Raw genomic sequence first — 14,054 nt, forward strand, 5'->3', positions numbered from 1 at the left:
ACACACACACACACACACAATCACGCACACATCCATTCACATACACGTTAAAATATAATTTGATCAATAGGAAGAGCATCTTGAGATACAAAGAAAATGTAGTGTAAAGGGAACTATGTACAAAATAGCAATGCGCTTGCAGTTAACATGGACATGTAGTGTAGCAGACTGGTATATTTTTTTCATTAACACTGAGTTGATGAGTAGGTTCTTCATGTTAATGCCTTTTTCTTCTCTCGTGTGCCAGGAGGTATAATTTTAACTATAAACAACCATTTTGCTTATGTTTACAGCGCTTGCGTCCATTTGCTTTTCGGTTCAAAGATTTGTGAAAAAAAAGCAAATGATCAAGATCAGCTCTTTTACAGTACATATTCCGAAAAAAATGTTTCATTAAAAATCTATATAATAACGAGTTGCGTGTTTCCCCGGTGCCTGATAGCCGGGAGTGTTGTCAGCACGTATTTAAAACAATTGTTCAGAACCCAAGAAATTTGCCAATTTTTTTGACGACTGACGTAACGCCCTTGACCATGCTGCCAAAGAAGCCTCCACCACCCCCTCCGCCGCCCCCCTGATTGGCGATGGTGTCCTGAAGCTGTTTCATCATCTGCGCGTGCTGTCGATCCCTCTCCTCCTGAATCTTCCGGTCCTCCTCCCGTTGGGCGGCCAACCTCTCCTCCATCTTCTCCTCCCGGCGTCTCAGCTCTTCCATGTCTCGATCGCGCTGCTCCTGCAACGTACAGAGGGGTGTACAATAAGGTGACTGTACAGAGGGGTGTACAATAAGGTGACTGTACAGAGGGGTGTACAATAAGGTGACTGTACAGAGGGGTGTACAACAAGGTGACTGTACAGAGGGGTGTACAATAAGGTGACTGTACAGAGGGGTGTACAATAAGGTGACTGTACAGAGGGGTGTACAATAAGGTGACTGTACAGAGGGGTGTACAAGGTGACTGTACAGAGGGGTGTACAATAAGGTGACTGTACAGAGGGGTGTACAATAAGGTGACTGTACAGAGGGGAGTACAATAAGGTGACTGTACAGAGGGGTGTACAACAAGGTGACTGTACAGAGGGGTGTACAATAAGGTGACTGTACAGAGGGGTGTACAATAAGGTGACTGTACAGAGGGGTGTACAATAAGGTGACTGTACAGAGGGGTGTACAATAAGGTGACTGTACAGAGGGGTGTACAATAAGGTGACTGTACAGAGGGGTGTACAATAAGGTGACTGTACAGAGGGGAGTACAATAAGGTGACTGTACAGAGGGGTGTACAACAAGGTGACTGAATGTTGAGGCAGGGTTGAGGAGACGACAGGGCTGGCCCCATGTTTTGCGACACGACAGGAATATATTGTGACAATGTGCATAGCGATTTAAAAAAAATTATATATATATATATTTGACCCCCCCCTCCCCCCCCATTTAAAAAAAAAAAGCCTTGAAAGAAACTCATCCTAATGAGACAGCAAAGGTTTAAAAGTATGCGGCTCTTCGGGGGTGACCAGTCCTTTCAGCTGTAACAGAAGTGCATTAATTTTAAGTAGCTATTACACCATTACATGCAGTCGACGCGCGATGATACAATCGCCCATTGGGCTTTTCCCAACAGCCCATGTTATTAAAAATAGAATGGGTAATGGGATATCGTTCACTGAAAGCCGTAATCAATAATTATGTAACCCTTATAAATTCGATCTTCAATACATCACTCAAAACCTTTGGAATAAACTTAAATGAATGAATGACGGGCGCGGCGTCGGCCTCCTAATCGGGAGGTCATGAGTTCGAATCCCGGTCGCTGCCGCCTGGTGGGTTAAGAGTGGAGATTTTTCCGATTTCCCAGGTCAACTTATGTGCAGACCTGCTAGTGACTTAACCCCCTTCGTGTGTACACGCAAGCACAAGACCAAGTGTGCACGGAAAAGATCATGTAATCCATGTCAGAGTTCGGTGGGTTATAGAAACACGAAAATATCCAGCATGCCTCCCCCGAAATCGGCGTATACGGTCATACACGTAAAAATCCACTCGTGCTAAAAACATGAGTGAACGTGGGAGTCTAAGCCCATGAACAAAGAAGAAGAAGAAGAAGAAGAAGAAGAAGAAGACGAAGAACTAAAATGAATCAAATACAAGGATTACGAGTGGAGAAAAAACATTTAGTCGATCGTTAACAAACTATAAAGATCAATAACCCCCCAAAAACAGTAATCGCTGAGACTAGTCTCGGCTAATCTGAAGACCAGTTTCAGTGGATATCAAGATTAAGTAGTCTTGGTGATGATTAAGATGTGATCACAGATAAATGTTGCTGATGAAACTAGTCTCATTGTTGGCAAAAAGCCTTGTAGCTTGGAGGACATCAATTCTCCAGACATCTTGAGAATGTTCAAACAGAATAACTCTGAATTAGAAAGAGTGCAGAAAAAATGGATACACGTACAAAAAAGTGCGAAGGACATGGCTACCAGAAGGAAATATGCAGGGGAATGTGCAGAAGAAGAAACTCTTAAAGATGACATTAAAGATGTAAATCCCTTATACCTTAAAGACGGTCCTTCATGGAGCCCAAAGTCGACTTGGCGAAGACTTAGCAAAGTCATTTTACCGAAAACTCAGTGCTAACGCTCCCTTTGGGCCGAGTGGTAACGCACTTGCGCTCGGAAGCGAGAGGTTGCGTGTTCAGGCCTGGGTCAGGCCGCAATTTTCTCCCCCCTTTCCTAACCTAGGTGGTGGGTTCAAGTGCTAGTCTTTCGGATGAGACGAAAAACCGAGGTCCCTTCGTGTACACTACATTGGGGTGTGCACGTTAAAGATCCCACGATTGACAAAAGGGTCTTTCCTGGCAAAATTGTATAGGCATAGATAAAAATGTCCATCAAATACCCGTGGGACTTGGAATAAAGTAAACAAATTCCATCTCACACGGCATTAAGTCTCAGGAAACATGAATACACGCATGCAGGAAAAAAAATATGGGTAGCGCCGTATGTATGGCAGCTCGCTTTCCCCGGGGAGAAAGCAGCCCGAATTTCCATGAGGGTAACCTCACTGGACTGTAAATCTTATCCTATCCTATCCTATCCTATACTTCGCGCAGACAACTTCGCCCAATTAAGGAACTTAATACACAGTCCTACTTTACCAAAAGACAAAATGTTGACTTTCAGATATATCAGACCAGAACAGTACCAGCGTTCAATATTAATATTATGCACCACCATTACAATTCAGTCACTATAAGTCCATGTGGTAGGTAGCTTGTTTGTCGTTCAATTCCGACTTCTCCCCGGCAGTAACTGCTTCGAAAACAACAACAACCTGATACTCTACTCGGCTACATCAACTATACACTAAAACAACACATTTAACTCTTTCACCTGCATCACTTTGAGCTAGCTGTCTCATATTTTCTTTTGGTCGCTGTATAAAACTAAAACAACACATTCAGCTCTCTTACCTGCATAGCTCTGAGCTGCTCCCGTCGCTCTGCCTCCAGCTGTTCTCGTTGCTGCCGTTCCGCGTCGCGCTGTTTCTCCAGGCTGACTTTCTGCTCCTCCAGGCGTTTGGTCAGTTCCTGCATCTCCCTCTGCCTCCTCTCCTCCTCGCGCTTCGCCTCCTCCTCACGCGCGGCCTCCTTGCGCTGGAAGTTTTCCCGCTCGTCCTGCACGGCTTGCTGCGCGGCCTCCGTGTCTCGCTGCAGCTGCTGCACGTACTTGGTCCTCTGCACGTCACGCTTCTCCACTTCCACCAGGCGGCGCTGCACTTCCTCCTCCAGCCCTTGGCCAACCGACTCGTACTTGGGACACGTGTATGGCTGACGGACAGGGTCATGTTTTATTATTACACGTGTATTATGTTGTTTTCCTGTGGCAACGCACATGGTCAAAGTTACACACACACCACACGCACACACGCACGCACGCACGCACGCACGCACGTAAGCACGCGCACAACCACACACACACACTCACACACACACACACACACACACACACACACACACCACACATACACACACACGTACACACACACGAACACACACACACACGCATACACACCCCATCCCACCCCACCTAACGCACACACACACACACACACACACATATATATAAACACACACACACACACACAACACACACACACACACACACACACACACACATTACGCAAAGCATCACTCACATGCCCGCCATTGCTGCGTTTCATAGAGTTGACGAGTTGAAAGAGCTGTTCTATCTGCAGTGCCTTGTCGACAACCATGTTGTTAAAGAGGACGTAGCGACGTCCACACTCCTCCAGCACTTTGCTCAGGCCTGTGGGCACCTTCTGCAGCATGCTGTCCACGCTCTGTCCCGGTCTGAAACGTGCACCATTGCATTCAAGTCAATATGGTGTGCGCGTGAAAACTCCAGGACCTATTTCAAGACTTCCTTCAGATATTCAGACTGAACGTACCGACATCACACTCCTCAAGAACCTGAAAGTAACTTCAGCATGTTCGCTATAGACTGAATGTACTGACGTCCGCACTCATCCGTGAGCTGATCGTCAAACAAGGCCTTCAGACACTTACCCCAGTCTGTTGCCTCCAGTGAAGAGCACGATGAGGTATTTGGTGAGCTGGTCGTCAAACAAGGCCTTCAGACACTTACCCCAGTCTGTCGCCTCCAGTGAAGAGCACGATGAGGTATTTGACGTATTTGGTGAGCTGGTCGTCAAACAAGGCCTTCAGACACTTACCCCAGTCTGTCGCCTCCAGTGAAGAGCACGATGAGGTATTTGACGTATTTGGTGAGCTGATCGTCAAACAAGGCCTTCAGACACTTACCCCAGTCTGTTGCCTCCAGTGAAGAGCACGATGAGGTATTTGGTGAGCTGGTCGTCAAACAAGGCCTTCAGACACTTACCCCAGTCTGTCGCCTCCAGTGAAGAGCACGATGAGGTATTTGGTGAGCTGGTCGTCAAACAAGGCCTTCAGACACTTACCCCAGTCTGTCGCCTCCAGTGAAGAGCACGATGAGATATTTGACGTATTTGGTGAGCTGGTCGTCAAACAAGGCCTTCAGACACTTACCCCAGTCTGTCGCCTCCAGTGAAGAGCACGATGAGGTATTTGACGTATTTGGTGAGCTGGTCGTCAAACAAGGCCTTCAGACACTTACCCCAGTCTGTTGCCTCCAGTGAAGAGCACGATGAGGTATTTGGTGAGCTGGTCGTCAAACAAGGCCTTCAGACACTTACCCCAGTCTGTTGCCTCCAGTGAAGAGCACGATGAGGTATTTGGTGAGCTGGTCGTCAAACAAGGCCTTCAGACACTTACCCCAGTCTGTTGCCTCCAGTGAAGAGCACGATGAGGTATTTGACGTATTTGGTGAGCTGATCGTCAAACAAGGCCTTCAGACACTTACCCCAGTCTGTCGCCTCCAGTGAAGAGCACGATGAGGTATTTGGTGAGCTGGTCGTCAAACAAGGCCTTCAGACGCGTGTAGACGGCGTACTCCTCCTCCGTGTAGCGGCCCAGCGGGATGACGTAGAGGATGGCGTGAGGACCCGGATGCATACCGGCCACCGCCTTCACGATGTCAATTGCAATCTGCTCGTGAGTTCGCTTCGTGTCAAACAGCCCTGGCGAGTCCATCATCTGTTCAGAAATAACAACCGTTGCCATCGTCATCTGGAGAGTTGTTGTCGTTATTGTCATTGTTATCATCACCGTTGTCACCATCGTTATGATCACCACATTCATCTCTGTATTTGCCTTTCCCATTTTGTTTTATGTCATCATCATCATCAGAGGTTGCTTCTTTTCATCTGTCAACTAGCAGGGGTGTTTATTCACGATAATCAACCATCAACCACAGGATTAATTGTTCCCCCAGCATCCAGCCTAAATCCCCCATAGCTCATGGGTGAGCAGTCACGGCTAATAGGACTACTTTTTAGTGTTTGAAAAGTAAGAACGTTCAAATGTACATCTCTGGTGCAGACAGATGTGTAAAACTTGTTTTGCAGCATCTTATTGTCACTATTTACTCAGATGAAATTTTTTGTTTGTTTGCTTAACGCCCAGCCGACCACGGAGGGCCATATCAGGGCGGTTCAGATGAAATGCCGGTACTGCATAAGGAACTGTTATGGAAAACTTTTTACTAAATGAAACATTTAATCTTTCTCCAGTAATCCAAAGTAGGGGCTGGGCGTTAGCTCGATACTGGGCGCGTCCAATCTTGCAAATATTGTCAACTTACCTCAATTTTTCTGCCTAGGTGTTGGTTACGCCTCAGTTCACACTGGTCAGTCACAGACTCAAACGTCATCCCCACGGTGAACATTGGAGCTCCAAGAATTGTATTTCCGGTCGTGCTCTTTCCGCTTCCGGTTTTCCCCAAAAGTAGGAAGCGGAATTCTTCGCCTGAAACAAAGGCTCAAAACTTAATTCCCGAATAAATCATAATTACTGTAAATCACAATACAGCCGTCCTAACTTTCACCTTGTAAATGAGCATCCTCTATTACATCAACACATGATTCAACAACTCGGTTGCTTCATGTGCAAAGTGGGATGTTGTTGTAGTTGCATGCTGATTAAATTTGTAACTGACGCCAATCTGCAGAATTTATTAAGCAACAACCTCCCCCTCTGCACAAAAAAAGCCAGCCAGTATATTCGGGGTGGAAGGATGTTATCATCAAGTGTGAAATCCCGATAAAATCTGTAACGGAGTACATGTTTGTTTTACTCGGGAAAGGAAGACAACTGTAACTGTCGGTATAATTCTGTGTGATGTGCGGTGCATGTTGGTGGACAGGAATTTATGCAAAACAAAACATGCCAATGAGAGTTTGTGGAGCTGTGGAGGCAAAGTTGATTCTGGGTCTATGTCTGCCGCACTCGTTTTTGATTTGACTCTGACATTTTCCTTTGACACACACACACACACACACACACACACACACACACACACACACACACACACACACACACACACACACACACACACACACACACACACACACACACACACACACACACACACTTACCTGTAGTTGGATGAACGTTCGGTGTTGATTGGAAATTCTGAGGCACATGACTCGCGCAAGCAGAAGGCGCCGAGACGTCACTGAAACCATTTTGACCATCCAGCTGTTTGAGGGCGTGTTTCAGAGCCATGCACTGTGCCAAGGGCAACAACTTGGGATTCTGGAACGACTCTGTGACGTCATCGGGGCTGAGATGACGTAGGAGATTGAGCGACGTAAAACCCTGATCGCTTAGCACCTGTACCGTAGAGGTGTCAATGCTGTAGCGTTCGGCCCATGCCTGCATCTGGGTGTCTGCACATTTCAGCTTCTTGTGTCACAATAAAATGTATGAGAGAATAGGGCCTACTACATGTTTTGTCCGATTCTCCGCTTTGGCCCGCATTCCAATACTCTTTACTAAGAAAACAACTCATGAAAACCTATATTTACTATTCTGTTTATACTACATTTTGTACTTGCGTGCCTTCTGCCTCAAACTTACCGGAGAAGACGCGTCTTTTTGAACCTCAATCTTTCCAAAGGCTCGTGAAATCTCGGACGTCAAAATAAAAGCAATGAGACGCCACAATAGGAATTATTACCAGCTATTGTGTTTTCAGCGTAGCAATAGGGCCCGATATTTAGACGAGACAAGTATAATGCCCATCACGATCACGAAAACAAATGACAATCACGATCACGAGACTTGATTTTTTTGTCATCACGGATCACGGGCAAAGTCCCATCACGATCACAGAAATGGAAATTTTGGCAATCACGGTCACAGAAAGGTAAAAAAAAAACACCAATCACGATCACGATTTTAAACCCTTTGGGGCCCTCTTCGACCATTTTCACACGAAATCAAAACAAACAAACAAACAAACAAACAAACAAACAAGCGGAACAGTCTCTCTACTGCTCCCTGAACTATTAATTCGACCACTTCCACACTTTACAAAATAACTACATCATCTTCCTTCCATATTTGTGTGCGTACTTGTATGGCACACGTGTTTAAAATCAGTAATGTTAATGTTAGTAGGGGAAAGGCTCCTAATATGGACCGGCTCCTAATATGGACCACCTCCTGTTCTGACAAACTAACGGCGCTAGAGCGCTCAAAACAATTTCATTCGCTTTATTTACCCTCTCTGGATAAGTTGCACATGTCAAAACAGTTGCAGAAACACAAATCTCAAAATCGTTAGGCTTTTTCTTTTTTTTTCTTTTTTTCAGCGTTCACTCTAAATTTGCCGCCTGAAATGGACTCGTTTCTGTCCACAGCCAAAGCTTTCATAACACAAAAATGGCTATAAATGACAGCTAAGACAGTATTTGTTACATTTTAACAGTGTGTACCCCGAGTTTCTACTGCAAACAAGAAATAATAGCAAAACCTCAAAGTATGTGTGAGTCCCCTAATATGGACCACCTTCAACAAATCGAAGAAAATAAAAACTAAAGGCAATTTTAATTAATTCATTAAGAAGCTTGCTGAAAATAACCTATAACTAGCCCTAGAGATTTAAAAAACATATAACAAATAGTCTTTTTTTTTTTGGAAGTTGATAATTTCACTTATTTTCACTCTGTTTTTGATAAGTTTCTTCAGTTTCCTGGTGTGCTTCAAATAATGCTCTCATCAACCCGAAACAGCTCAATCTAAAGCATATTTGAATTAGTCTGACTTGCACACTAAGTTGTATCATGTTATTTTGAAGTATAGGGGGCTTTTTACAGTGATTCGTGAAGGCCGCTTCACTGGTCCATATTGGGCGCCCAGGCTCCTAATATGGACCATTTGTGATTTTTTCTGTATCTAATTTTTGCTGAAGGTCTATCAAAGCTATTTCACTCTAATTAGGCCTAACTGTTAAACTAAGAGAGAAGGACTACCAACCACAAAATGAAACTTCTTCGCAAGAAAACAAGCTAGTTATCAGCAATAAACAAAAAGTGGTCCATATTAGGGGCCCTTCCCCTAGTAGTAGTAGTAGTAGTAGTAGTAGTAGTAGTAGTAGTAGTGGGAGTAGTAGTAGTAGTAGTATTGCATTTTTCTAGACAGTAGTTATCAAGTCCAAAAACAAAGAGAAAAAAACAAATGGCCGGCGGAAGAAAAAATCAGCCAGAAAAGTTTTTGTTATTGTTTGTCTGTGCACTTAAAAGGCCGTTGGGTCGATATATTTGTGAATGTATTGTTTTGTCAATAACAAACGTTCCAACAACCTACTTTCCTTGTTTTTTTTTATTTAGTAGTTATCAAGACTGAGCAATACTGATGCAACTCCGAATCAAACATCAAGCCAACCAACTCAACTATCCAGTAAATGGTTGTGACCCTGTTTTCGCTGAAGCAATGTGTTCCTCCTCGAATTAAATGTCAAGATCAAACAGAATGACTCAAATGACAGAACAACGCAACAAAAGTGAAACGAAGCAAGTGGAAACAGCACACAACATCAATATAAAGGAAGATAGAAAGAACGAAAATGAAAGAATCCAAACACTTACCGTCGGCAGAACCCATTTTGATAGAAATTGGAACGGTTGAGATGAGATCCAGGAAAAAGCGCTCTAATGTTATTGTTCGTGTCGATCTCTTGCCTGTGTGAATGATCACAGTCTGTCCGCAAAGAGTTTAATAACCGGTTACTCTGGCTGTACTTATATAGGTATGTCTCCTGTCGAGCGGATGAGTAAACTTGGCATTAGCCCAGTGAGCGTGAGACGTGCTGTTATCATCTTTGCTGTTATTCATTATGTGGCAGCTTTTCGAGAAACACAAGGCATGCGGGAATTCCCGATTACAGACTAAGTATGGAAACGTCACATCACATTGAAAGCTTGTGTTCGTTGTCAGGACAGGCGCCGACTACTTCTACTTAGTCTATTGCTACTTGATTTTGTCTTGTTGTTGGTTTCTTTCGTACATTATTAGAATGGTTTGTCCGTTGGTCTGTTTAGAGTTGATGTTGGTGTAGACTGATGCAGTTATTTATCCTGGGCTGCTCTTTTTTGTGTTGCTGTTAAATAAGACAGTTCACACACACACACACACACACACACACATACACACCGTGCCACACACTGGCACACACACACACACACACACACACACACACACACACACACACACACACACACACACACCAGGGGTGTACCTTAACTTTTTTTTTGCTACCGGTAAGTCAAAAATTGAACCGGCCCCCCAAAATCCCAACCGGCCCCCAACCTGCCCGGAGTGTTTGTGACCACCTCAGCGGCTCGTCCAATACAAAGCACATACACAAACAAGAAAAATGTTCATTCAAAATGAACAGCGTCGATGCAATGTCCACCAAAGATTTATTTTGGGAAGTGTTAAAAGGTTAGGGTCAAAAGTCAATGAATTGCATGTTGTGCTGGATATATAAATTGTTTATTTCAGTCAATGCTTGCTATGAATTGATCAAACAGCCACAAGAAAAAACAAGTCGCGTAAGGCGAAATTACTACATTTAGTCAAGCTGTGGAACTCACAGAATGAAACTGAACGTAGTCCGCCGCTAGTGCAAAAGGCAGTGAAAGTGACGAGCCTGTTTGGCGCGGTAACGGTTGCGCTGTGCTTCATAGCACGCTTTACTGTACCTCTCTTCGTTTTAACTTTCTGAGCGTGTTTTTAATCCAAACATATCATATCTATATGTTTTTTGGAATCAGGAACCGACAAGGAATAAGATGAAATAGTTTTTAAAACGATTTCGGAAATTTAATTTTGATCATAATTTTTATATTTTTAATTTTCAGAGCTTGTTTTTAATCCAAATAAAACATATTTATATGTTTTTGGAATCAGAAAAGGATGAAGAATAAGATGAACGTAAATTTGGATCGTTTTATAATTTATTTATTTTTTTACAATTTTCAGATTTTTAATGACCAAAGTCATTAATTAATTTTTAAGCCACCAAACTGAAATGCAATACGGAAGTCCGGCCTTCGTCGAAGATTGCTTGGCCAAAATTTCAATCAATTTGATTGAAAAATGAGGGTGTGACAGTGCAGCCTCAACTTGTACAAAAAAGCCGCATATGACGTCATAAAAGACGTTTATAAAAAAAAAAAACCCAAAAAAACGTCCTGGAATATCATTCCCAGGAAGTCTCATGTCAAATTTCATAAAGATCGGTCCAGTAGTTTAGTCTGAATCGTTCTACACACACACACACAGACAGACAGACAGACAGACACACACACACACACACACACACACACACACACACACACACACACACACACACACACACACGCACATACACCAAGACCCTCGTCTCGATTCCCCCCTCTATGTTAAGACATTTAGTAAAAACTTTTTAATTAAAAAATAGAGCTTGTTTGAAACAGGTAGAAAGGAAGAGTTGATATTGCAATATCTGTACGTGGGAATGTGGTGAAAAAGAGTGCTAAAAGTAGTAAGTCGGCCTCAGATCCATTTCAAATATTTATTGCAGAAAAACAAAATACAAATTAAAAACAAAACCACAGAACCATTACCAGGTGTCATAGGAATGTTTGAAAACAATAGTTTTAATTTTACACTGTAAATACAGGAATCAGAATTAAACACCTCAAATTGGCACATGCATGCGACGCTGGAAAAACATACATTCATACTTATAATGCATACATGTGGATTTGCACTACTAATAACTACCACAAACACACACAAGACTTGATGACAAAAATGTTTATGTTTTAATATACATGAGTAATGATAATTAACCTCGTTTTAATAAAGAATTAAAAATAAAAGCTGCCACAAAGAAATAAGAAATCAAAACAACATTTACACCCTGTCACACAATCACACACTAAACCTCACTGAAAGTTACCCCCTACCATACAGTTTACAAAGTAATTCACTATGGAACTTTACTTTCCACATAAACACACACACACACTTTAAAAACAAAAGTAAATTAGCAAAATGTTTTTTTTGTTAAATTATGTTTTCTGTTGTGTGAAAAAAGAGGGTAAAAAGCTGACTACAAAAGTTGTTTTAAGTTGCTTTCTTGTTTGTTTTCTTTTTCTTTATGTGTGTGTTGTTAATGTTACTGTTAGATTAAGCAGAAGTATGAAAGTTGTATACCAGCCAAATTTACCACAGCTTTTAGTCATAAATAATCAAAAGCATTATATTTCATTTCTATTTTCTAATGAAAACAAAAAGATTTTTAGATTTCCTGATCCTAGAATTGATTATAGGTGATCTTGATGCTTTTGATTCAAAAGAGTTGCAGAGTTGCATCCCTAGCCCTTGTCCTATTGTTGAAGCTCTGTTTGTTATCACATATATTGGATTGTTTTTTTTACTTCCTTAGTTGAAGCGCTTAGAGAATGTAAAGCGCTCTATAAATCTCCCATATTATTATAAGGGAAATAGTTGAGAGCAGTAGTACTGTCACTACTTGTACTAGGTTGGTCAGCAAAGCTGGTGTTAAACATATTTTAGAAAACCATCTCAGTGAGTTTCCCTGCGGTCAGTGACCTATACAATTTACACAGAAACTGGATCAGTGGTACATAGCTCCCACATCAAAGGAAAAATACAGAGGGGAAATGTGTTTGCTCTGAATGGGCGGGTCAGATCAAAGGCAGATCTGCATTGTAATACATGTAGCTGGTTGGCCTTAAGACCTGGGTCATTTAAAGACACTGACCTTCTTACCCGGGGTCAATGACCGAGTTTTATCTGAGAGGAAACTCAGTGTTTCTTTCACAACATGTGAAAGTCTCTCAAGGACTGTCCAGCGAAGAACAACAAGAGAGGTGAATAGCACAGAGAGAGGGGGGGGGGGGGGGGGGGAAGGATTGGGGGGTGGGTAGCTAATTTGACTGCTGATCAATGCAATCGCCAGCGGCTAGTGGCACTGGAGGGGTGATGACAGGGGCGGATCAGTTGCCTTGTAAGGGGGGGTGCACTTTGAATCGAAAGTGAATGTGATGGGCGCGAAGCGCCCGAATTTGTTAGGGGGGTCCGGGGGCATGCCCCCCCCCCGGACATTTTTTTTGCCCAAAGAAGCAAAATGTTGCCATCTGGTGCCATTTGAACTTATAAATGGTCATAGAATCAGCTTTCCAAATTCAAGTTTTTATTTTTTTTTGGGCTGGAGGGGAGGTGCACCTGCACCCTGTGCACCCCCCCCCCCCCTCGTCCGCCCCTGGATGACACGGTCAAGTGAGGCGGAGGGGGGTAGCTGTCTAGCCAAAGTGTTTTAGTGCGGTTACCGTGCCAAAAATGATGCTTCAACCCACCAGTTTTTGCAACAATTTATTTTTTTGCGGGAATGTTCTCAAGACAGTCTAGTTAGTGCGCAGTGCAAAATCTAAGTTTCAAACTATCGGCACAATCGAGAAATTTGCATATTAGTGACGTCATACATTAGTGGAAGAAGACGGCAGTAGTTGACACAAAACGCGTTGAAATTAGAATCCGAGTGCTTTTTCGCATAAACTGCACACACACACACTCACACACACACAAACATACACACACACACACACACACACACACACACACAGAAAAATATACACGCATGTGCTCTCAAGCACACGCACTCTTTTATATTCTCTCACCTCTGCTTTGGCAAATATGCCTCGCCTTATTCAGAGAAGAATGGCAAGATGCTTTTGCGCAGCTACGTCGCTTGGAACATCGGGACTGTCCGCCAAGAAAGAGAGGAGTGGCAATTTCTGTATACATACCTACTGACCTGAGCGTAAGGACACATCATCGGGAATAAGCTTACTGCTTGTTTGTGGCACACTATCAATTCACCGTTGTAGATTGTCGGTTAAGTAGTGTGCTGTGCAGTCTTTAAAATCAGTGTGTGTGTGTGTATGTGTGTGTGTGTGTGTGTGTGTGTGAGTGAGTGTGTGTGTGTGTGTCAGTGTGGGTGTGTCAGTGTCATGTGTGTGTGTGTGGTGTGTGCCGGTGTGTGTGTGTTCTTTGTGTGACCGTCAGACTGACAGA

At 43.2% G+C, this 14,054-nt stretch overlaps 1 protein-coding gene across 1 annotated transcript; it reads right to left on the bottom strand.

The window, feature by feature from the left end:
• Positions 1-6: 6 nt before the first annotated feature.
• On the bottom strand, positions 7-9,788 carry LOC138969505 (GTPase IMAP family member 9-like). The gene is made up of 7 exons (XM_070342308.1): positions 9,554-9,788; positions 7,058-7,351; positions 6,265-6,428; positions 5,425-5,657; positions 4,199-4,373; positions 3,474-3,830; positions 7-733 (listed from the first exon to the last, which is right to left on the bottom strand). Exons 1-7 carry the CDS (start codon positions 9,567-9,569, stop codon positions 479-481), a joined length of 1,494 nt encoding a protein of 497 aa, XP_070198409.1. The 5' UTR covers positions 9,570-9,788; the 3' UTR covers positions 7-478.
• Between the last annotated feature and the right edge of the window lie 4,266 nt (positions 9,789-14,054).

Source organism: Littorina saxatilis, linkage group LG6 (assembly GCF_037325665.1).
Source record: "Littorina saxatilis isolate snail1 linkage group LG6, US_GU_Lsax_2.0, whole genome shotgun sequence".
In the NCBI taxonomy this organism is placed as follows: Eukaryota; Metazoa; Mollusca; class Gastropoda; order Littorinimorpha; family Littorinidae; genus Littorina; species Littorina saxatilis.